At 52.0% G+C, this 21,058-nt stretch overlaps 2 protein-coding genes across 2 annotated transcripts; both read left to right on the top strand.

Moving 5' to 3' along the window:
* Positions 1-551: 551 nt before the first annotated feature.
* Positions 552-13,240, top strand: map4k1 (mitogen-activated protein kinase kinase kinase kinase 1). Its single transcript, XM_086177421.1, has 32 exons — positions 552-861; positions 3,065-3,122; positions 3,213-3,303; positions 3,381-3,445; positions 3,741-3,796; positions 3,899-3,946; positions 4,049-4,091; positions 5,006-5,078; positions 5,183-5,314; positions 5,542-5,604; positions 5,827-5,908; positions 6,466-6,582; positions 6,673-6,751; positions 6,827-6,879; positions 7,888-7,934; positions 8,010-8,057; positions 8,146-8,166; positions 8,242-8,287; positions 8,367-8,520; positions 9,235-9,326; positions 9,513-9,554; positions 9,741-9,819; positions 9,903-9,979; positions 10,126-10,186; positions 10,677-10,779; positions 10,870-10,928; positions 11,572-11,675; positions 11,901-12,078; positions 12,247-12,315; positions 12,397-12,489; positions 12,745-12,871; positions 12,973-13,240. Exons 1-32 carry the CDS (start codon positions 754-756, stop codon positions 13,067-13,069), a joined length of 2,565 nt encoding a protein of 854 aa, XP_086033547.1. The 5' UTR covers positions 552-753; the 3' UTR covers positions 13,070-13,240.
* A 1,053-nt stretch (positions 13,241-14,293) lies between these two features.
* LOC147235529 (WD repeat-containing protein 20) lies at positions 14,294-20,841 on the top strand. The gene is made up of 4 exons (XM_086177409.1): positions 14,294-15,003; positions 16,667-16,849; positions 17,365-18,771; positions 19,034-20,841. The coding sequence occupies exons 1-4, from the start codon at positions 14,608-14,610 to the stop codon at positions 19,079-19,081; spliced, it is 2,034 nt and encodes a 677-aa protein (XP_086033535.1). The 5' UTR covers positions 14,294-14,607; the 3' UTR covers positions 19,082-20,841.
* The last annotated feature ends 217 nt before the right edge of the window (positions 20,842-21,058 follow it).

Genomic DNA, 21,058 nt, shown 5'->3' with positions numbered 1-21,058 from the left:
AGAGACAGGTTCACGCTGGATGGAATGGGTGCAGAAAAGTGTCAGAGGTACTGTGTGATAGGAGACTATCGGCCAGAATGAAGGGAAAGGTGTACAAGTCAATGGTGAGACCAGCTTTACCTTCTAGGACCCAACTGCCCCATCAAGTGCTACTGCTAGTAGTAGGAGCAGTAGTAGTAGTCATAGTCAAACACCTACACCACCTCCTGTGCACGCTCAGCCTGCAGCCAAACCTCATGTCATGGGTCTGCAGAGGGTCTTCTGGAGATGGTTCCATGGCCTTGGAGGTGAGGAGCGTGAGAAGAAAACGTGCACGTGGTTCATATGTAAGAACAGCCCAATATAAATTGGCCTCGGCTGCAGATGAGTGTCTCAGAGCAGGAAGCTAGCAGGGAGTTCCAAAAATGAGCGGCTTGCAGAGCGACCAAATACCATACACACGCACACAAACACACACACACACACACATACACACACACACAGAGGTGCACGCACGAGGAAGACAGGAAGCACAAGTTGGATTATTCAAATGAGCAGAGAGAAGCGTGTGAGAGGCAGGAGGAGGAGCGACAAACAGAAACAGGAAGGTGCTTGTGTGTGTCGTTTCACAGCCATCTCACACACAGACACACCACATGCTCTCTGACACGGGTCAGAGCTCTCTGACAGTCTTCTTCTGCTTTGGATGAGGAGGCCGGCCAGCATGCAAGGCATGTTTTGTTCGGAGGAGGTCTGAGGAGGCACATCCAAAGAATGGATCTCCAGGACAGGGCGGCCCTGGACATCTCCACCAGGAACCCTCTGGAGGACTTCGAGGTTCTGCTGAGGGTTGGAGGAGGAACCTACGGAGAAGTTTTCAAGGTTAGAACCCCCACCGATGAAGCTTTCCCTCCTCTGTAGGACAGGAACCCCAGCTGGAGATCACACCCACGCACGCCCACACAGACACACACACACACACACACACACACACACACACACACACACACACACAGAGTAATCTGATTGCTGCTGAGTTGATTTTATGAGGATCATGTTCTCCTATATATCTATCTCCTCTGGTATCGTGCCCCCCCCCCCTCCTGTTCTCTTGTAACCAGGAAGCTCCTTCTCCCCATATCCTCAAACAGGTCCTCCTCTGCTCCTGCAGGTTCAGGGAGGAGTTTTTAAAAGAACCAGAAAGGGAAGAACATCTGAACTCCTGACTTGGGGGGGGGGGGTTGACCTTGTAGGCCAAAGCTTGTATGCCAAAGGTTTAGTCAGCTTCCATCTTCTCTCCAAACGAGGAGACCGCCATCACAAAGTGATGTCATTTCACCTGTGAATGACAGGGTGAATGGTAGGGTGGTTAGCAGCTGACCTGTCCAGGTGAAGCCCTGCCCCTTGGCCCAGTGTCAGCTGTGATTGGCTCCAGGTGTTTATGGTAGATACAAGTATGATAACATCTGAAAAAAGCCATTGTGGCCTCAGTCCTGGGGAATGGGGGGTAAAGGATGATTGACAGCTTCCTTGGTGGGGGGATCAGGTCCTGGGGAGGTTCAGGTCCAGGGGGAGGTCAGATCTTGAGGAGGTTCAGGTTGTGTGCGTGTGTGTGTGTGTGGGGGGGGGGGGGTTGGCAACAGAATTGTATCCTCTCGGCTGATTCTTCCTCTGTTAATTTCCTGAGAAACTTGATGCAAATGCTTCAAGCACCAATGCAGCCAGAAAGGAAGACATGGTTAATGGGGCTGGGCTTCCCCCACCCCTATTCCTCCATTTATGTCTTTGTCTGAATCAAGAAGTGTCACCCGCAAGACGGCATGCACCTGGGCCGCATTTCTTCGTCTTGTCAATGTCACTGTGCTTCAAAAAGAAGCTGGTTCTACCTGTTTGTTTACACTACATCTCATGTTACTCGTGGAATAACATGTAATTACCACGGTGGTGTCACCAGATGGGCAGGCCTCATTTAGCTGCACTGCGCCCATCATACGTTATGTCCTCCACCATTTGGCACCAGGAAATATCAATTAGTTGAATTTGATCTTCAAGTGTGCTAATTGGACTACATATTGATGCTGCTGTTCGCAGCTTGCACTGTTGGCAGGCTTCCGCTACGATAGCACCCGTAGCTGTTGAATGTGTTTCCGCTTGTTGTCCGGTTTCAATCCGAGCTAGCTGTTAGCCACATTAGCTTCAGCGGTTGGTTTAGTGGAGTGTATGTTACCGAGCTCTGTGATTTGTCAGATCCTGCTACCTTCAAGGTCTCTTAATGTCTGTCTTCGTCTGGACACACATGTCCTGGAAAAGCCAACACTTGAACGCACCACAAAGATCGCCACCAACTTGAAGCGGAGAAGTTACTCTGCCTCAGACCTTCTCTGGAAGCTCCGACTCAGAGTTCTGGTTCCTCAGCAGGTTTCAGACGTGCTGGAGGAGCAGGCAGCAGCTTCACCTTGCAGCTGCTGCAGCTGCTGCAGCTGCTGCACCTGCGGGGGGCGGCACAACACCCCTTCTCCCCAAATGGAGAAGTGAAAGTATATCAGTCTGAGGCGGTTTTGGTGTGTGTGTGTGTGTTTCTGCATAAAATAAGGCAATGACTGACTTTTAGATGAAGCTCCTGGTAGCAGCTTGAGGGCTCAATCTGTTGGGGGACAAGTGGCTTAGAACATTGGGGACCACCTGGCCGTGGAGTCACTCGGTGTTCCGGGAATTATCTGGGTCATGTGTTTGATCCTGTGAACCAGCTTCAGGCAGCTCCCCTGAAGGAGAACCAACGAGTTGGGAGGGGATCGCCACCTGATTTCGAATGGTCCTGCTGCTGCTATTCCCCTGGGGTGCTGTGCAGCCACGGCCTCCATGTTTTAGGCCCATGCTTTACCTCTGACCTCTCTGAGTGACATTGAATGCAGCACGAGGGGTGGGGGGGTGTTTCTGTGGGGTTCCTAGCGATGTTTGACCTCCTGGAACTCAGCTTATGTCTTTAAGTTCAGCTGACAGAGTACCTTCCTGGACCTGCTGTCAGATCCTCCGTGGAAAAGGTCTTCCTGTCCTGAGTGCTCTGTGTCTGTGTGTGTGTCCTCAGGCCCGGAGCAAGCAGAATGGAGAACTCGCAGCCCTTAAAATCGTCAAGATGGAACCAGGTAAGAAGGTCACAAGACACCACCTCACTGAGCTGCGATGATGACGAGGAGGAGGAGGATGACGATGATGATTATAATGATGATTCACAGAGGATGACTTCGCCATCATCCAGCAGGAAATCCTCATTGTGAAGAGCTGCAAACATCCCAACATAGTGGCTTATTATGGCAGCTACATACAGTAAGCCCCCGCCCCCAACACACACACACACACTGCTATCCTTTGATCCGAAACACAGGAAGGTTCTGGTTTTGCAGGTCCAACAGCTTGTGGATCTGTATGGAGTTCTGTGGAGGAGGATCACTGCAGGACATCTACAGCGGTGAGGGAGGGTCGGGTTGGCGGTGGGAGGTTGGATGGGTGACAATAAGACAAACATGAGCTGAAAAGCTTAGCTAATTTGCACCTCCTGGAGAATCTACCCTTGGATGGAGGACCATCAATCGCTGTCAGGTGTTCAAGACGTGCCACGACCAGGAAGTGACCCTTCAAGCCCCTAGATGTACTTTCCCTCGTGTGATGCGTGGAATACTTGTATATGGTAGTACTGATCACACCTGGTCACGTGACCGCGGTGACCAGGAAGCCGGTTTTTGTCTGTGTGTTGTGTCCCGCAGTTACTGGCCCACTGTCTGAGCCACAGATTGCCTACGTCTGTCGAGAGATGCTGCAGGTAAGCTCCGTCCACTGCAGCAAGGAGCGTCCAGGCCATATGTGTTTCTTATCTGTGTGTGTGTGTGTGTGTGTGTGTGTGTGTGTGTGTGTGTGCGCCCAGGGCCTGGACTACTTGCACACACAGAAGAAAATCCACAGAGACATTAAGGTACTTATTTATCGGTTGTGATTTTGAGCCCTGCTCCCCCTTGTGTCCTCCACCCCTCACCTCCTCCACCTCCTGACTCCTTGCTTTGCTTTCTGCCTCCAGGGTGGAAACATCCTCCTCAATGACCAGGGCAAGGTGAAGCTGGGTAGGTGGGGCTTTTCCCCTTGGGGACGAGGTGGGGGTGGATGGACCAAACAAAACTGCTCAGCATTCTGAACGGGTCAATTTATGGATAGACATCAGGACTTACTCTGGAGTTCTTCATATTCCACTGGGTTCTCTCTATGTTCTCCACACCAAGTCTAGAAACAGTCAGCAGGTTCACTGGAGACTCTAAATTAGCCACAGGTGTGAAAAAGAGGGTGAATGGTTGGGCGACTGACAGCTGACCTGTCCAAGATAAGCCCTGCCTCCTGCTCCAGTGTCACCTGTAATTGACCCCAGCCCCGACCCTGCACAGATGATGAATGAATTAATACACAGACCTCTGCAATACACACACACACGGTACTGCCATGTATCAAAGCTAGGCACCATCTAATAATGATAAATAATAATTTCTTCATCTTCTCCTTTTGCCTTTTCCCTTCAGGGGTCACCACACCGAATCAAACTTCTCCATCTAACCCTATTCTCTGTATCCTCTTCTCTCCCGCCAACTAACTTCATATTCTCTCTCACTACGCCCATAAATCTTCTTTTTTGTCTTCCTCGAGACCTCCTGCCTGGCAGCTCTAATTCCAGCATCTATCCACCAATGTATTCACAATCCCTCCTCTGTACATGACTGAACCATCTCAGTCTGGCTTCTCTGACCTTCTCTCCAAAACATCCAACATGTGCCGGTCCTCTGATAGACTCATTCCTGATCCTATCCATCCTCGTCACTCCAAAAGAGAACCTTAGCTTAATGTCTGCGACCTCCAGCTCTCCCTCCTGTCTTTTCGTCATTTGTCGTACAGCATCATGGCTGCATGGCCATGATGTTGTTTCTGTTTAATGTACTATGTATGCTGTATTCCCTGCTTCAGCAGTTCATTTGTGTCCCGCCTTTTGCAGCTGATTTCGGGATCTCGGCTCAGATCACGGCGACCCTCGCCCGCCGGATGTCCTTCATTGGGACACCATACTGGTGAGCCTCTGCTGCTGCCCACACCTTCCGGTCAAAGGCCAACACAGCCTTTTAGCCCCGCCCCCCTCGAGCCTTACCTGCTGGTGTTCCTCTCCCATCCTCAGGATGGCACCGGAGGTGGCGGCTGTGGAGATCAAAGGGGGCTACAACGAGCTGTGCGACATCTGGTCGGTTGGAATCACTGCCATCGAGCTTGCCGAGCTGCAGCCCCCCATGTTCGACATGCACCCACTCAGGTATCTAATTGGTCGGATCAGATGGAGTCTAAAGTCTCATGAACACCCGATGACTGCTGAGTTACCATCTGGTTAACACCTGGTAACCACATCAACACTCCAGAAACGTCCAGTTACAAAACACTTCCTGGACTTCTTGGAGGAAACAGGAAGTGCAATCACGATCGCGCAAAGTTGACGAGTGTGCACAACTGATTGCGGAAATGGCTGTCTGTTTTCTCTTTCAGGGTCCTGGTTCTCATGTCGAAGAGTGGATACCAGCCGCCTAAACTGAAGAACAAGGCCAAATGGTATATACCGCCCACTCCACACACACACACACACACACACACACACACACACACACACACGAACATACACACACACATCCCAGGCCTGTACAGGTCTGTGCAGGCCACCAAAGGTCAAAACATGTTGAAGTACTTCACAAAATACTGCAAAATACACAGTGCTATAGGTTTGGTGCACTACTTGTATACATCTCCCCTCCTCGATCCACCTACCCCCTGCAGGTCATCCATGTTCTACAACTTTGTTAAGGCTATGCTGGTGAGGAATCCCAAGAGGAGACCCAGCGCCTCCAAGATGCTCTCGGTAAATGGCCTTCGCTTCAGTTCTGGACGAGTTCTCTAAGAAATGTTCCTGAACTGCATTGAGTGAAGTTTGTGAGGACGAGTAGAAGGTAGTTGAAGGGGGTAAATGAAAGTACAAAATGTTCTGCAGCAACCTACTATTCAGGGTTCTTCTCCAGATAGGGAGGTTTTAGGTTTGGAGTTCTCTACCTGAGTTCTGTTATTTTAAAGATATCTCTGATGATGGAAGAAACAACCTTGGGGACTAGATTAGCATGAGTGAGCAGGAATGTCCTTGGGAGAATCTCCCCTTGCAGCCCGGTGGTGCAGCACTGTCACCATCCTGGGCAGAATCCAGTGGTTGACTAGGGTCTACCATTCAAGATCTCCTATCTCCTGTCCACCTACACTATCTCCAGGTTCAGTCGCAGGTTCATTAAAGACTGAATTTTCGGCAGTTGTGAATGAGATGGTGAATGTTTGCAAGTCTATGATTGACAGCTTATCCACTCAGATCCTCTGACTCCCATTGGACCCTCTGACTCCCCTACCCTTCTGTTTCTCCTCTGGTCTCTGCAGAACATGTTTTTGACCCAGCAAGGCCTTAGCCAGAACCTGACCATGGACCTTCTGGAGAAGTTCCATCACCCTGAGAAACTCAAGTCCTGCCTGGTGTCAGAGGACGATGAGCTGGAGGTCAGGACTACGTCGCAGAATTGCTTGATTTTATTTTGGTCGACCTGATCCAAATTTTCACGACTGACCTCCACTCCCTGTGGATTGAAGATGCCGATGTCGGGCTCTCTGAGGAGGATCCAGTCCATCAGCAGACACCCCCAGGCCGAGAGGACCAACTCTGACATCAGTAAGAAAAAAAGATTCCTTGCTCTGTAATCCTGAGAACCCTGATGGGACATTACTGAGATTTTTTGTTCTGCAGTGGAACACATCTACACCCAGAGGAGCTGCAAGAAGGAGCCGCGCGGTGGCATGGTGAGCTCTTTCGATCGGCCCTGCAGGCTTCAGGAGGAGGTTTAGATTGTCTCAGGCACTGGTTGGCACTGCAACCTGGGGCTCCTCCTCACACCTGCACCACTTGCTGCTTTCATAGGAAATCTGCCCTGCAGCTTCCTGCCTCTAGAGTGAACGTAACAGTGACCAACTGTTCAGATGTATTGAAAATTAAAACAAAGAACCTCTGTCCTTCTGCCTCAGGGGAATCCCCCGGGGGACACCAGCAGGTCGAGTTCTTCTACTTCTACTTCTACTTCTGCTTGTTCTTGTGGCATCACAGCTGTCTGTGTCTATGCAGGCCACTGTTGGTCTAACCATGTAATCCATGTTGAAGACTTCTTTTCCTTTGCTCTGCGCTTTTCAGGGGTCACAACCAATCATCTGCCTCCATGTAATCCACAGCCAATCACCTGCCAAACCCTAACCCTAACCCTCTTCTCCCACATCAACTACCTTCCTGTCTTCTTCCCCTCCATCCGTAAACCTTCTCTCTGGTCTTCCTCTGGACCTCTAACCTCAGGATCCTTCAACCCACATCTTCTCTACCCCTCTGGCCATGTCCAAACCATCTCAGTGTGACTTTCTCCTAAACATTTAACATCCTCCTTAATCCAAAAGAGGAACGTCTACATCAGGCCTGGCCAACCTGTGGCTCCCAAGCCACAAGCGGCTCTCACGTTTATGTCAATTTTTGTATATGTGTGTTTTTTGTTTTTTTTTGCTGTGCACAGAGAATCCCGGATGCGACACGCGATTGCACAAGTAAAAAACACACAAACACAAAATTCGACATGCACTTAAGAGCCGCACGCGGCTCGGGAGCCACAGGTTGGCCAGGCCTGCTCTACATTCACAACACAAAATACTGCAAAAATATACAGTGATACATGTTCGGTGCACTATTTGTGTACATTTCCCCTCCTTGCTGCCCTATGTCTCCATGATGACCAAACTGAAGTGGCCTCCTCCTCCTTTTCTTCTCTGCAGCTCAGGCCTCTCACCAACTTTCCGGGCACCAACAAGCATACAACCAGGTAAGCGGACCACAAAGCACAACAGATACGTCATGTGCAGGATTTTTAGTGACCCCTCCTCCGTCTGTCCGTCAGGCAGCACGCCTCCGACTCAGACGATGACGACTACGACGATGTGGATGTGTGAGGACAAAGTAGACAAATGAGTGCCTGAACGTTTTCAAGGTCCATCAGTGGTATAAAGCTGTGTTGTCCTGCCTCTCTCCTACAGCCCGACAATACAGGCCCCCCAGTAAGAACGACCCCCACCCCCACTCTGACTGTGTGCTAACACAGACTCTCAACCCTGATCTTTCTCTGCCAACAGGCTGAAGATGCCAGACCACGAGCTCCCACCACCTCTTCCCCCGAAGGTAGGGAGACCAATTGACGGATACACAAATTCAAGATCTTAAGATTCTTGAATTTCTCAGTGTGTTCTTGCTCCTGCAGCCCAAGGGCCGGACGAGGTCTGAGGAGAGCACGTCGCTGGAGGACGATCGGACCAGGAAGTTGAGCACACTTGATGCCCCCACCCATCTCTACAGGACATCCAGCGGGACCCACGTCCGCCCGCCCCCCCGCCCACAGGCCTCCAGACACTCCGGTGAGTTGCCAACCCTCCTTCCATGGGATGAAAAGCTTCCAGAGTGGCTGGACCATCTGCTCACAGCTGAAGGGTTCCCTGCTCTGATGTGTTGGTCAGCCAGATTCTCTCTGCGGTTCCTCAACAATCAATCCATTCTTCTATTTTTGTTTGAGGTGCAGAACCAGGCTGACGAGCAGGGTTCCACAGGGAACTCTCTGAGCCCCCTGGGCTCAATGACTAAAAATCAGCTTGCTAATGTTCTCCTACTGCAGGCCTGGCCAACCTGTGGATCCCGTGCCGCATGTGGTTCTTAAGTTGTTGAATTATGTGTTTGTGTGTTTTATACTTGTGCGACCACATGCCGCTCCAGCGTTCTCTGTGCACAGCAAAAAAAAAACAAACACACAAACATAAAAATCGACATGAATGTAAAAGCCGCATGTGGTGGGTTCTCTCCATGTTCTCAATCCTCCTCCCACAGTCCAGCAGTCAGACGTTCCCCTGGCGACACAAAATTATTTGTGGGTGTGAATTAGAGGGTGAATGTCCAATGATTGACAGCTGACCTCTCAAGGTTAAGCTCCGCCTCCTCCAGGACAAGCTGTTAATGAAGAAATAAATGAATGAATGAATGCGAAGTTAAACACCCTCCAGTGAACCAGAGCCCCTGACTGAAAAGATGCTTCTGCCGTCGTTCCGTCCATCTTTTGTCCATGTCTCCATGTGGTCCAGACCCGGTGACCAGCTCGGCCCCCCTTCCAGCAGACCTGCTCCCCCCAGAGCTCCCCCCCAAAGCCATCCGCCGGCGCCAGCCCCCACCCAAGGTGAGCACCAGGGCTTCTGTTTCAGGTTCTCACTGGGCCTTGTTGGTTGAATGCTGTGCTCTATGCAGCCAAATGGAGGTGGCTCCACAGCGCCTCCTTGAGGTAGCAAAGAGTAAGGATGGTGGGCCACCACCTCAACCCCCCACCCCCCCCACCCTCAACGCTACTTCCTGTTTCTATTGTCAGGATGCTGCAGACGGCATGGGCCACATCCTGAAGAAGCCTCCTGTGAGTTACCAAGTCAAGGGTTCCCCACTGTGTCTGAGATGGGGGTGGGGGGTGGAGGGGTTCCGCAGGTTCTGACCCATCTTATTCATCATCTCTCAAAAACAGTGAACAAGCTAAGCTATGAGCTTACACTGTAGTTGTTACACAGTAGCTATTACACAGTTATTCTCTCTTCTGTTCACCCAGCTCTACTTTAAGAAGATCTTCCAAGGCTGCCCTCTCAAAATCACCTGTTCCACCACCTGGGAGAACCCAGCCACCAGAGGTGAGAAGAACCGTGGGCCAGGTTGTTTGCTTCTCGGGGCTGATCAGGCTTCTGCGCCATCTAACCGGCCTGTCACTCTCCAGACCAGCACCTGATCCTTGGGGCGGAGGAGGGGATCTACACCCTGAACCTTCACAGCTCAGAGGCCACCATGGAGCTGGTAGGAACCAGGATGGACCTGGAGATACATCTAATTATACAATTTGTTCTTTTCCGCCTGCTGGAGCAGAGGCTCCGTCACAGTCCGGTGGTTCTGAAGGAACCGCTGGCCGCTCACATGCTACACACCTTCTCTGTGTCCTCCAGCTGTATCCTGGGAAGTGCACATGGGTCTACAACATCAACAACGTCCTCATGTCCATCTCAGGTACCTGAACTTCACCTTAGGACATTGGAATGTGGGTTCCAGCCCAGAGATCTTCTTGGGTTCTCTCCATGTTTTCCTGCCTTAGTTCTTCCCAGGTTCTTCACCCTCCTCCCACATTCCAAAAGCATCAGCAGCTTCATTGAAAACTCTTAATTGGTGTGAATGTGAGGGGGAATGGTTGGATGATTGACAGGTGTTTAAACCCCACCTTCCAGCCCAGTGACATCTGGGATTGGCTCCCTCCCTGGATGAAGGGATTGACAGCTCCTCATCCTCTCCTCACAATCAAACCTAAAAGCTAATGCTAACGCCCGGAGCAAGCCAGCCGCTGAGCATTAGCCACCGTTGCATCCTCACTGTGTACAAGGCTGCACAGAGCCCCGACACACACACACATCAGGGGGTCACTGGGGGCCATTAGGGGTGGTCCTCTGGTGTTCCTGGGGTCACACTCAGGAAGCCCCCACCTCACCACTTGCTTTGTTTGCAGGTAAATCATCGCAGCTCCACTCCCACTCTTTGAAGGAGCTGTATGAGCAGGCCCAGCGGGACCACAGGTCCATGGCCCTGGCCACCCATCGCCTCCTGCCACGGTATGCCAGCACTGGGACCGGGGAGGTCGGAGCTCCTTGTCTGCTCCTGGACGCCCTCAGTGACCCCACCGCCCCTTTTTCTCCCTGCAGGAAGTGTGTAGTGACTTGCAAGATCCCAGATACCAAAGGCTGCAAGACCTGCTCGGCTGGTGAGACAGAGGAACATCCAAATTCATCCACAATGGCTGCTGTGTGTGTGTGTATGTGTGTGTTTGTGTATGTGTGTGTTTGTGTATGTGTGTGTTTGTGTGTGTCTTTGTGTATGTGTGTATGTGTGTTTCCTCTCCTCCCACACCTGTTTGATGAATACATTGCCTCTCCCACTAACGGCTAGCCCCTCAGCTATGTAATAAACTGTATTAATTTTAGAATAATAACATTTATTAATAAATAACAAAAATGATAATATGTTCATAATTTCTAATGTCCTCAGATTACCTGGATTTTAGCAAAATATTGACTAATTAGAGGAGGAATCACCTGAGACTTTGCAGGAAATTAGCTGAGAACAAGTTGGACATTCAGCACGTACACACACACACACACACACACTCAGATCACTGTGAGTTTCCCTGAACAGTAGGGGATGCTGTGGTTGACCCTGCGCCCCCCTAAGGAGAAGGTAGAGGTGCCACTTGTTCAACCTGCCGCCGCGGCTACACAAATAATAGGAAGGATGAATGATGAATGAAAATAAAGACAGAATCATCTGATCAGCATGACTATGAAATGGTTGATGGCACTTCCTGCACAGTCAGGAAGTCTGACTGGGTGTTGCTGTGTGTCCCCCAGTGACCAATGTGCAGCAGGGCTGTGTGTTCCTGTGCTGCGCCCTGGAGTCCAGCGTGTTGCTGCTGCAGTGGTATGAGCCACTGCACAAGTTCATGCTCATCAAGGTAGGCCCCACAGAAGGCTGCAGGGGTAGATGGGGGCATTCACTGCATGTCCTTTGGATGAATAGAAAAGATCTCTAGGGGAGGAGTCTCTCATTTCCTGAGGAGGAAAATGCATTTGAACACGTCACTAACTCTTGAAATGTAAATGGTGAGATTCTTGTCTGTCGTTGGGAGGGGCATCCCCCCTGATGGCTGCAGACCCTAACCCGCTGACTCATTTTGCAGCATTTCGACTTCCCTCTTCCCACCCCCCTGCGGGTGTTCCAGATGGTAGTGGACCCCCAGCAGGAGTACCCCCTGGTGTGCATTGGGGTGTCCCGGGGACCGGCACCTGGCCTGCCTGTGGCTGTGGAGTACATCAACCTCAACTCCAACACTTCCTGGTTCACCCAAACCGGCCTGGGTGAGGACTCCCCCCCCCACCCACACGCGCGCACACACACACAGAAAGAGAACACCTTCAAAAGCTCGCTGAGTGCTCCCCCCGGTGGCCATGAGCAGAACAATTGAACGTTTGTCTGTCATTTTGTAGGACTAACGACTGTGTGTGTGTGTGTGTGTGTGTGTGCAGAGAAACCCTGTCCAGATGTGGTGCAGGTCAAACAGCTGGACAACAGCACGCTACTCGTCCTCATGGAGAGTAAGTCCATACCTGATTCTGAGGTGGTGAGTGACCAGGAGAGCCCCCGTGTTCTAACTTCATGTTGTGTCTCCGGCGCAGGGACAGTGCATATCGTCAGTCTGGAGGGGGAGCTGAAGAGCAGCAGGTCACTTGGGCAGGAGACCTCCTTCTCTCTGGACGTGGACTCTATAGGTGACACACGCGCTGAATATTACTGTTGTGGCCATGATCATAATCATTCCCTTTAAAAAGGGCACAAACCAAAAGTGGCCACAATAACATGTTTGCTAAACATATTTTGGTAAGCATCTGAGGACGATTGTATTTTCGCTCGAATCGTCATACTATAATACATTTTTTGTACTCTATGTAAAATAAATGGTCTTACGTTTTTGAGCACTCTTGGTGTGTGTGTCACCTGACCATCGACCTCCACCTGTCCAACAGTGTATCTTGATGACACGCTGCTGGCGGTTTGGCGTCACGGCTGGCAGAGGAGGACACAAAGGGGCAGTGAGGTGCTGCAGGAGCTGACCGACCCCAGGAGGGTCTACAAGCTGGTGCACTCAGACAGGTACACATGGTGGCTGGGTTCTCTCTGTGTGGGGTCTCCAGGTTCTCAAGGTGATTGGGTTGAGTGTGCGTGTGTGAAATTCTTTGAAATCTCGTTCACAGTATGGTCATCTTGGAAACGCACCAGATCGAGCACCAGTCAGGCCTGTCTAACCTCTACATCCTGGAGATTGCTGAGAGCTACATGCTTCTCCCGTAACCTCCCACCCCTCCACCATAAAAAACCCAGTGGAGGCTGAGGAGCATTACAGGAGAATCCCCTGATACCACCACTGCATCGGACAAGTTTACACCCAGCGCTTGCACGATGAACATGGACCTGCTTGGAAAATGCTATGTATTTAATTTTTTAATGAGGGGGTTGACGGGGGGTGGGGGGGGGCATAGGCCCTTGGAGGTCATTCCTCTGATTCCTTCATGGAGATCCAGGTCCTACTACTGAAACGTGTCAACAATGGGCAGCAGATATCCAAGACAGTGTTGCCACGGCGATGGGACACTGTTCTACCCTCATATGCAGCTCCGTCCTCACACCCAATGGATACATGAACCTCTCAGCCCCAAGGGGGAATCAGTAGTTTCTGCAGCCTCAGGAAAAATTAGCTTTTTTCGCTGCCTCCTGACATCTGGTTCCAAGTCTGGTTCAGGAGAAACGTGGGGAGTGCTTTGGACGGAAGACGTTCTCCACTCGCCGTTGGACTTGAAGGCCGTTCTGAACATAGGCCCTCACCGAGTCGGAGCATGAGCCTCTGAACATTCTCCAATAAAATGGTCTGTTTCTGATAACTGCCTCAGGTCCTTATGCTTTTGGCAAGCCTGGAACACTCCATGTTCCCTGCAGTCCTTCCTGTTTAGCATCTGACATAGTCTTCTTGTTCTCCTGCTGTGGAGCCGCTCGTGATACTTGTAGAGGTCACAACCTGAAGAACGTCTAGGGAGGTCAGCAGGTGAGAAGACCTGAAGGAATTCAGTTGGCGGCTCCTCATCATTGTTTACCTCACTGCTAGCAGCTAGCAACAATGGTTCGACTGGACTGTGTCTGCTGCGCCCCTGTGAGTGGCAGTTATTACATCCATGATACTTCATGTACTTGTACTACCTGCAGTAGTAGTAGTTTGTACTTGGGTTCAGCAAGTGTGTGTGTTTGGAGAACAATATGAAAAAAATACACTTGTACACAAACACACACACACACACACACATACAGGGGTGATCTCTCTTTGGTATCTCAGAATCAGTTATTTGTTTCGTCCTTAAATTTTAGGAAACGTTTAAACTACACAAAAGTCCTGCGGTGCCCGGTCACAGGGCGTGTTCCCGGTAGGTGAACCGAGAGGCAGACCGATGGGTGTCCGGTCGGCGGACCGGGCGCCGCGTATTTGCCCCCCCCCCCCCCACACACACTCTCAGCGGGGATGCGCAGTGGACCGCGGCACAGACGCAGCGTCCCCGGCAGAGCGGAGGCAGACGGCCGGCGGAGGATGACGCCTGCGCGGGCCCACGGGGGCTTCCTCTCGGTGCTCGGTGATCACGTAGCCGCGGTGCGGTCACCGGTCCGGGTGTAAGATGCACCGGGGGAGCTCGACTGTGCTGGTCGGCCTCGCCGCGCCCGGCTGCCCGCCTCTGCCGCTCCCATTCTAGTACTATAGTTTTGGGGGGTTTTTTGTCTTTAAACCGCTGCTTTTATTATTTCCAGGTCGGAATTCGTAGACTCCAGAGCGGCTGCTCCGGCTAAAGATGGCCGGAGATGGCGGCGCTCTGAAGGATATCAATGAGATTAAGTCCCAGTTCCGGACCCGGGAGGGCTTCTACAAGCTCCTTACCCTCTCCGACTCGCAGCAGCGAGGCGGGCTGCCGCGGGGTCCGTCCGCCGGAGCCACGCTGGGCCCGGGGGCCGGAACCGGTCCGATACCCGGCGGCGGGGTCGGTCTGCTGCAAGGGCCCGGAGCTGCCCCCGCCGCCTCCACCTCCTCGTCCAATGCCGCGGCCAACTCCTCCCCAGCAGGCTTCCTTCCCCCGGTCCGGGTCTCCATGGTGAAACTCCAGCCGGAGGACCCGGGCGAGGAGTCGGAGCGGGTGTGCTTCAACATCGGCCGGGAGCTGTATTTCTACACCTACACCAACATCAAGAAGGTGAGCCGCCTGGCTTAGCCCGGCTAGTTTACAGCTGTGTAGATTAGCCCTGTCTATCGATCCCTAGTTTTTCTAGTTTAGCCCGGCCTAGCTTATTTCTCCCTACCGTCACCCTGCTTAGCTTTATGTAGCCTAGATTGCTAGCATCTGGCTCCTAGCCCCGTCATGTTTATCGGAGTCTCTGAAGGCGCACAGAGGCCAGCCGATGGTCTCCATCGGGGCTTACTGGCTCGGTGGCTGAATGAGGTCCGTCTGTCCGACCCGTGTTCCCTCCAGTTAGTGAACCGGCAACCCTTGGGATATATTTTATTTTATTTACCCATACTCCCCATGTTGACTCATCCCGCCGCCTCTCCCCGGACCGCCCGTTGTGCTGCCTTGGCCCGGCTTAAGCTCATTCATTTCTCGAAGGTTCTCATTCTGCGTTGCATTTTTCCATTTTTAATGAATAAATGGGGAGCATTGGGTAATTGTGCCGGGTAAGGGGGCCCCGCGGTCCGTGATGGGATACTGCAGCGGTGCGACACGGAGATGCGTTTTGGCAGGACACAGCCCAGCTGCGTGGGTCGACTCCCCGGGCTGGGACTCCTTTTCCCATTATCTCAGCCTCGAAATAGTCTTCAAACATCTTACTCTATGTCAGTCAACGCTATTAGATCCCTGGTGATGCATTTGTGCAGGAAATTGGAGTTTTAGCTGACGTCGGCACCAAAACCCCAGCTAAAGGGAGGGTTTAGAAGAATGTCCCCAGAGACGCTGTACCCCTGGTAGCTGGTAGAATTCAGCACACATTTTACTAAAATAAAGTTTCCATCTTGGGTCTCAGATTGGATGATGTCACTCAGGTCCAGGGTCAGAGGTCGTCTGTGGGCCCTTCAGGTGCAGTATCTTAGAAAGATATCACCTCTGTCAAATATTCTTTTAAATTTGGGTTAAATATTACATATTAGGTTTATTAGCCATCAATCCTTTAGCCACCCTCCTTTTTGCGGCTTCAACTCCTCCCAGGACGAGCTTAGGGTGTTCTTGGGGAACTGCCGTGACCTGCATCTGAGAAGTTCACGTGCTGCATATGAAAAGGCCTCACCCCCTCGAAAGCACCGTGATGGGATGGGGGGAGGGGGCTGGTTATGCAATAGAGTTGTTTTAATACGTCAACACCATTTTCATTCTGCGTCATTAAGTCCCATCTGCAACAGCGCATTGGCGTTCATCAGGTCCTTTGAATGCAGAAGGGTTTGACTGCAAGAAATGTTCTCACACACACACACACACACACACACAGCGTCCATGTCAACACAAACTCAGGAAGAACACACACACACATTCGGCCAGGGTTCCCTAGCCAATCAATCTATGGTTGTTTTATTCTTCATAACTCTGCTTCTGTTGAGATATTCCTTATTCATTGCTGCCATTTTCGGACAGAACATGGAGCCAGTTGGGTTCTAAGCACCCCCCCCCCCCACACACACACACACACACACACACACACACACACTTAGTTCTACAACCTCTGGTTTCATGAAGTATGCCTGAGAAGTGCTCCGGTTACAGGTGGAACAAAGGACTTCCCGAGTGTTAATATTACAGGAGTCATCTCTGCTAGCTAAACTATAAAAGTCTCCTTGGATCGTCTCAGTGCTCTCTGCCCTCTCTCTAGGCCGTTGACCTGAGCAAACCAATCGACAAGAGAATCTACAAGGGCACCCAGCCGACATGCCACGACTTCAACCAGTACTCTGCCTCGGCGGAGAGTGTCGCGCTCATCGTGGGTTTCTCTGCCGGGCAGGTCCAGTACCTGGACCCCATTAAGAAGGAGACCAGCAAGCTCTTCAATGAAGAGGTATGGGTTCTCAGGGCTTCTGTGGAGGGTGGGTTGTCCTCCAAGGTTGAGGATTGTTGCATCACATAGGATGATCTGCTTCCTGTGATAGCACGAAGTCCAGTTCCGATGTAAGTGGTAGATTGCATCTCAGTGTTCGCTGATCCAGACTGTTTACCCTCGCAGCTTCTCGCTGTAGTTACACCATACAACCCCAGCGGTTGCTGGGAGCATTGTGTTGTGGGGGGGGGTAGTCAACGTCATACAGTGAAGCAAGATGGGGGTCGATGCCCCTGCTGTCTGTTAGCCCCAGGTCACTTCCTGTTTCATGTCCACCCCCATTGTATCTTACTGTTTGCCCCTCCCCCACCCCCAATTTGTTCTTGGCAGCTCTCTATGCAGCCAACCCCCCCCCACCCCCGGCCTGCCATACTTCCTTCCTGTACGCCATCTTCTCAGAAGGTCACTTCATTGTTCACCCTTTCCTTGGCTGCATAAATCTGACAGCTGTCTTACTCCATCTCCTTCTTCTCCAGAGGTTGATAGACAAATCCAAGGTGACATGTCTGAAGTGGCTCCCAAAGTCAGAGAACCTGTTCCTGGCCTCACACGCCAGTGGCCACCTCTACCTCTACAACGTGGACCACTCGTGTGGCACAACGGTGCCACAGTACTCCCTACTGCGCCAGGGCGAGGGCTTCGCTGTCTACACCTGCAAGACAAAGACACCGCGCAACCCGCTGCTTCGCTGGGCAGTGGGTGAGGGGGGCCTCAATGAGTTTGCGTTCTCGCCGGATGGCTTGCACGTGGCGTGTGTGGGCCAGGACGGCTGCTTGCGTGTCTTCCACTTCGACTCCATGGAGCTGCAGGGGGTGATGAAGAGCTACTTTGGCGGGCTGCTATGTGTATCCTGGAGCCCGGATGGGAAGTACCTGGCCACGGGTGGCGAGGATGACCTGGTGACTGTGTGGTCCTTTGCAGAGAGCCGGGTGGTCGCACGAGGCCACGGCCACAAGTCCTGGGTCAATGTGGTGGCGTTCGACCCCTTCACGACCTCCCTGGAAGACGAGGAGCCCATGGAGCTGAGCGGCAGCGAGGAGGACCTCCACCAGGGTGTGCCGAATAACTCCATGCACTTTGGCCGGGTTCGAACAAGTAGCACGCTGTCGCGGCTCTCGCGTCATAGCTCTAAGGGCGGCAGCTCGGCAGCCGTGACGTACCGCTTTGGCTCAGTGGGCCAGGACACCCAGTTCTGTCTTTGGGACCTGACAGATGATGTGCTGTACCCTCGCCTGCCACTGTCCCGCGCCTTCACTAACACTTTCGGACCTTCGCTGTCCAACTCAGGCAGCGGGGGGATCAACAGCACCTCGGGGGGCGGAGGGAGTGGAGGAGTAGAGGGCCACCACCACCCACCCAACACCACAATCGGCACCTCCAACCCGCCCACGTTGCCCATGCCACTGCCCCGCTCCCTCTCGCGCTCCAACTCCCTGCCCCACCCAGCTGTGGCCAACGCCTCCAAGGGCCAGGGTGCCTTGGAAGGTGGGGGAGGGGGAGGGGGCCGCGATGGGAGTGGCGGTGGGAACAGCACCCCCTTCAGCATTGGCCGCTTCGCCACCCTGTCTCTGCAGGAGCGCAAGTCGGACAAGTCAGGCAGTGGTGGCGGCGTGGAGAAGGAACACAAGAGGTACCACAGCCTGGGCAACATCAGCAAGAGCAATGACAAGATCAATGTGGCGCCCAGGAGCAACCGGCTGGATGCCGCCAAGGTCCTGGGCACAACATTGTGCCCACGCATGCATGAGGTGCCCCTGCTGGAGCCACTGGTGTGCAAAAAGATCGCCCACGAGAGGCTGACAGTGCTGGTGTTTATGGATGACTGCATCATCACGGCCTGCCAGGAAGGCCTCATCTGCACCTGGGCCCGGCCCGGCAAGGTGGTATGTACCCGGGGGGACCTCCAGGGTTCTGGCTGGTGGGATCGTGGGTTCTCACCTCTGGTTCCATCCCAGCCAGCCAGTGGGAGCTGTGGTTGGTTCTCCATGGCCAATGTTGGGTCTATGCATTGTCTCCTCAGATGACTGCGAGGTTTCGGACCCTTTTATCGGCTTTTCCCTCTCCCTCTCCCTCTCTCTCTCTCTCCCTCTCTCTCTCTCTCTCTCTCTCTCTCTCTCTCTCTCTCTCTCTCTCTCTCTCTCTCAGAACCTGCAAGCACAGAATGGGAACTCCCCCAGCGGAACAGTGGTATAGCTCAAGAAGAAGCTTTGCACTTGTCCCCTCTCCTCCTCCAAAGCCACTCCATGGAAAAGTCCAATGGGCTACAGCTGACCAGAGCTACTTCACTCCCGCTCCATCAACCCTGCCGTTCCCAGCACTCCTGCCCCTCCAACATTGCAACTTCTCACCTGGGGTACCACAGGGCAGTACCTCCAAAGTACCAAATGGTTAAGTTGGGGGACCTTCAGCTTCGAGGCCCAAATATGTCTTCATGTATTAATGAAAATAAGGTCCTGATATGTTTTCGCATCCAAAGTACGAAGAATACTTCCAAGTTCTTCAAATATTTGAAACATTCTACTTCCTTAAGTTTTAGTTTGTTTTTTAAAATTTGGTCGTAGATTTGGAATTACAAGGAGTTTTTCATTTTGGATTCTGATTGGCTGGCACCAGGGTTGACCCCTGACCCCCATCATCAACATACCTTGAAGACAGATGATCAGATGTTGTGTGAGAAGAAGCCAAGGCATTCTTCAGGTTCTCATGACAGACCTAGTCGGGTTCTCCAGAGGAGGAAATGGCCGACACCCCCTCTCTGCTAGGTTCTGTCCAGGTTTTCTGTCTTTCTCCCACATTGATGACCACAATGTTCACAGGTCTGAATGGTTGGATAACTGACAGCTGAAACTGATTAGCGGTCAGTCTGGGTTAAGTCCCACCTCCCAGGCCCTGTGAATGCTGGGATTGGCTCCATCCTGTGAGGACAACATGATTTATAGATAATGGATGAATGAATCGATCGATTAAGAACCTCCACCCCCAATACACTGCACCCAATAAGTGATCTCTTACACCAGGAGTGATGGCAGGCCCCTCCTCCCTCCCCCCAGACACTGCAAAAGCCACGGTCACTGTATTTAAGTTATTTATTTTACCATGAGACTAGTAATTTATACTGTAAATACCGAAAAAGTACTCTATGGGTATCCGTGGGACCAATCGGGATGGCGAGCCAAGAAGACTAGTGGAGATGCGAGCAGCCGTTGGTTGTACATATAAGAGCAAACACCTGAATGTCCACTGCTCCGGGTAAGCTGGAGGTGACCTTCTTTCGGAGGGAGACCCTGATCCCAATTCCATGGGCAGAGCTCCATGGCACCAGATGTTCACCTTGCCAAGGTTCTCTGTTCTTCTGGAAGGACAAACTGAAGTTGGTGGCTAAAAGCGAAAGCCAGCAGATTATATATATGTGGCTCTGGCAGATTCCTTTGCTTGTCAATTCCTTTTGTAATGTGAAGGTGTCCAGACTCAGCATTCAGGGATGGGTGTCAGAATGCTGCCTTCAGGGGCAGGTGTCTGGATGCTGCATTCAGGTGCCAGTGTGTAGATGCTGCATTCCAAGCCTGGCATTTAGATGCTGCATTCCAGTTCCAGCGTCTTGATGCGGCCTTCTGCCGGTATCTGGATGTTGCATCCAGAGGCTTGCATTTTGACACTGCGTTCAGGGCCAGGCTGGGGCCTGGCTGTGTCTCGACCCTCCCTCCCACTCCAGCGGTACAAATAGACCTCCTCCTTGACATTTGTGCAGAAACATCTCGGTCTCCACCAAACACCCATTGTTGCACACTGACAGTCTCACACACACATACAATGTGGCATCATGCATATATACATATATATAAATACATATATATGTGTGTATATATACAGTGTATCTTGGACTCATTCCTGTTGCACCTGAATTGCCTCTTGCAATAATTTGCACATTCAAATAAATCCACGGTCCATCCTGAGCTGCTGCTTCCTCCTATTCTTTCTCCAACATTTAGAGCCCCTTTCAGCAACACCACTCACACCAATGAACAAAAATCGTCAGGCAGGAGGAACCAGGAGTTGGAGTGAATTTACAAAGTACCTGCTTCTGCCCCAGGGGCTCACTGGCTTCTTAAGGTTCTACCGTCTGGGTTCTCTGGGTTCTCCATCTTCCTCCCACAGTTCAGAAACAGCAGG

This window comes from Fistularia commersonii, chromosome 3, assembly GCF_037954325.1.
Source record: "Fistularia commersonii isolate RoL2024-O1a breed Wild chromosome 3, RoL_Fcom_v1.0, whole genome shotgun sequence".
NCBI lineage: Eukaryota > Metazoa > Chordata > Actinopteri > Syngnathiformes > Fistulariidae > Fistularia > Fistularia commersonii.
This window is presented reverse-complemented; position numbering and strand designations above follow the sequence as displayed.

Excerpts from the sequence above, each read along its gene's own strand:
- LOC147235529 (XM_086177409.1), top strand. The coding sequence starts at position 14,608 with ATGGCCGGAGATGGCGGCGCTCTGAAGGATATCAATGAGATTAAGTCC. Across the intron at positions 15,004-16,666 it reads CCTACACCAACATCAAGAAG|GCCGTTGACCTGAGCAAACC; the intron begins GTGAGCCGCCTG and ends CCCTCTCTCTAG. Across the intron at positions 16,850-17,364 it reads GCAAGCTCTTCAATGAAGAG|AGGTTGATAGACAAATCCAA; the intron begins GTATGGGTTCTC and ends CTTCTTCTCCAG.
- map4k1 (XM_086177421.1), top strand. The coding sequence starts at position 754 with ATGGATCTCCAGGACAGGGCGGCCCTGGACATCTCCACCAGGAACCCT. Across the intron at positions 3,304-3,380 it reads TATTATGGCAGCTACATACA|GTCCAACAGCTTGTGGATCT; the intron begins GTAAGCCCCCGC and ends CTGGTTTTGCAG. Across the intron at positions 4,092-5,005 it reads CCAGGGCAAGGTGAAGCTGG|CTGATTTCGGGATCTCGGCT; the intron begins GTAGGTGGGGCT and ends CGCCTTTTGCAG.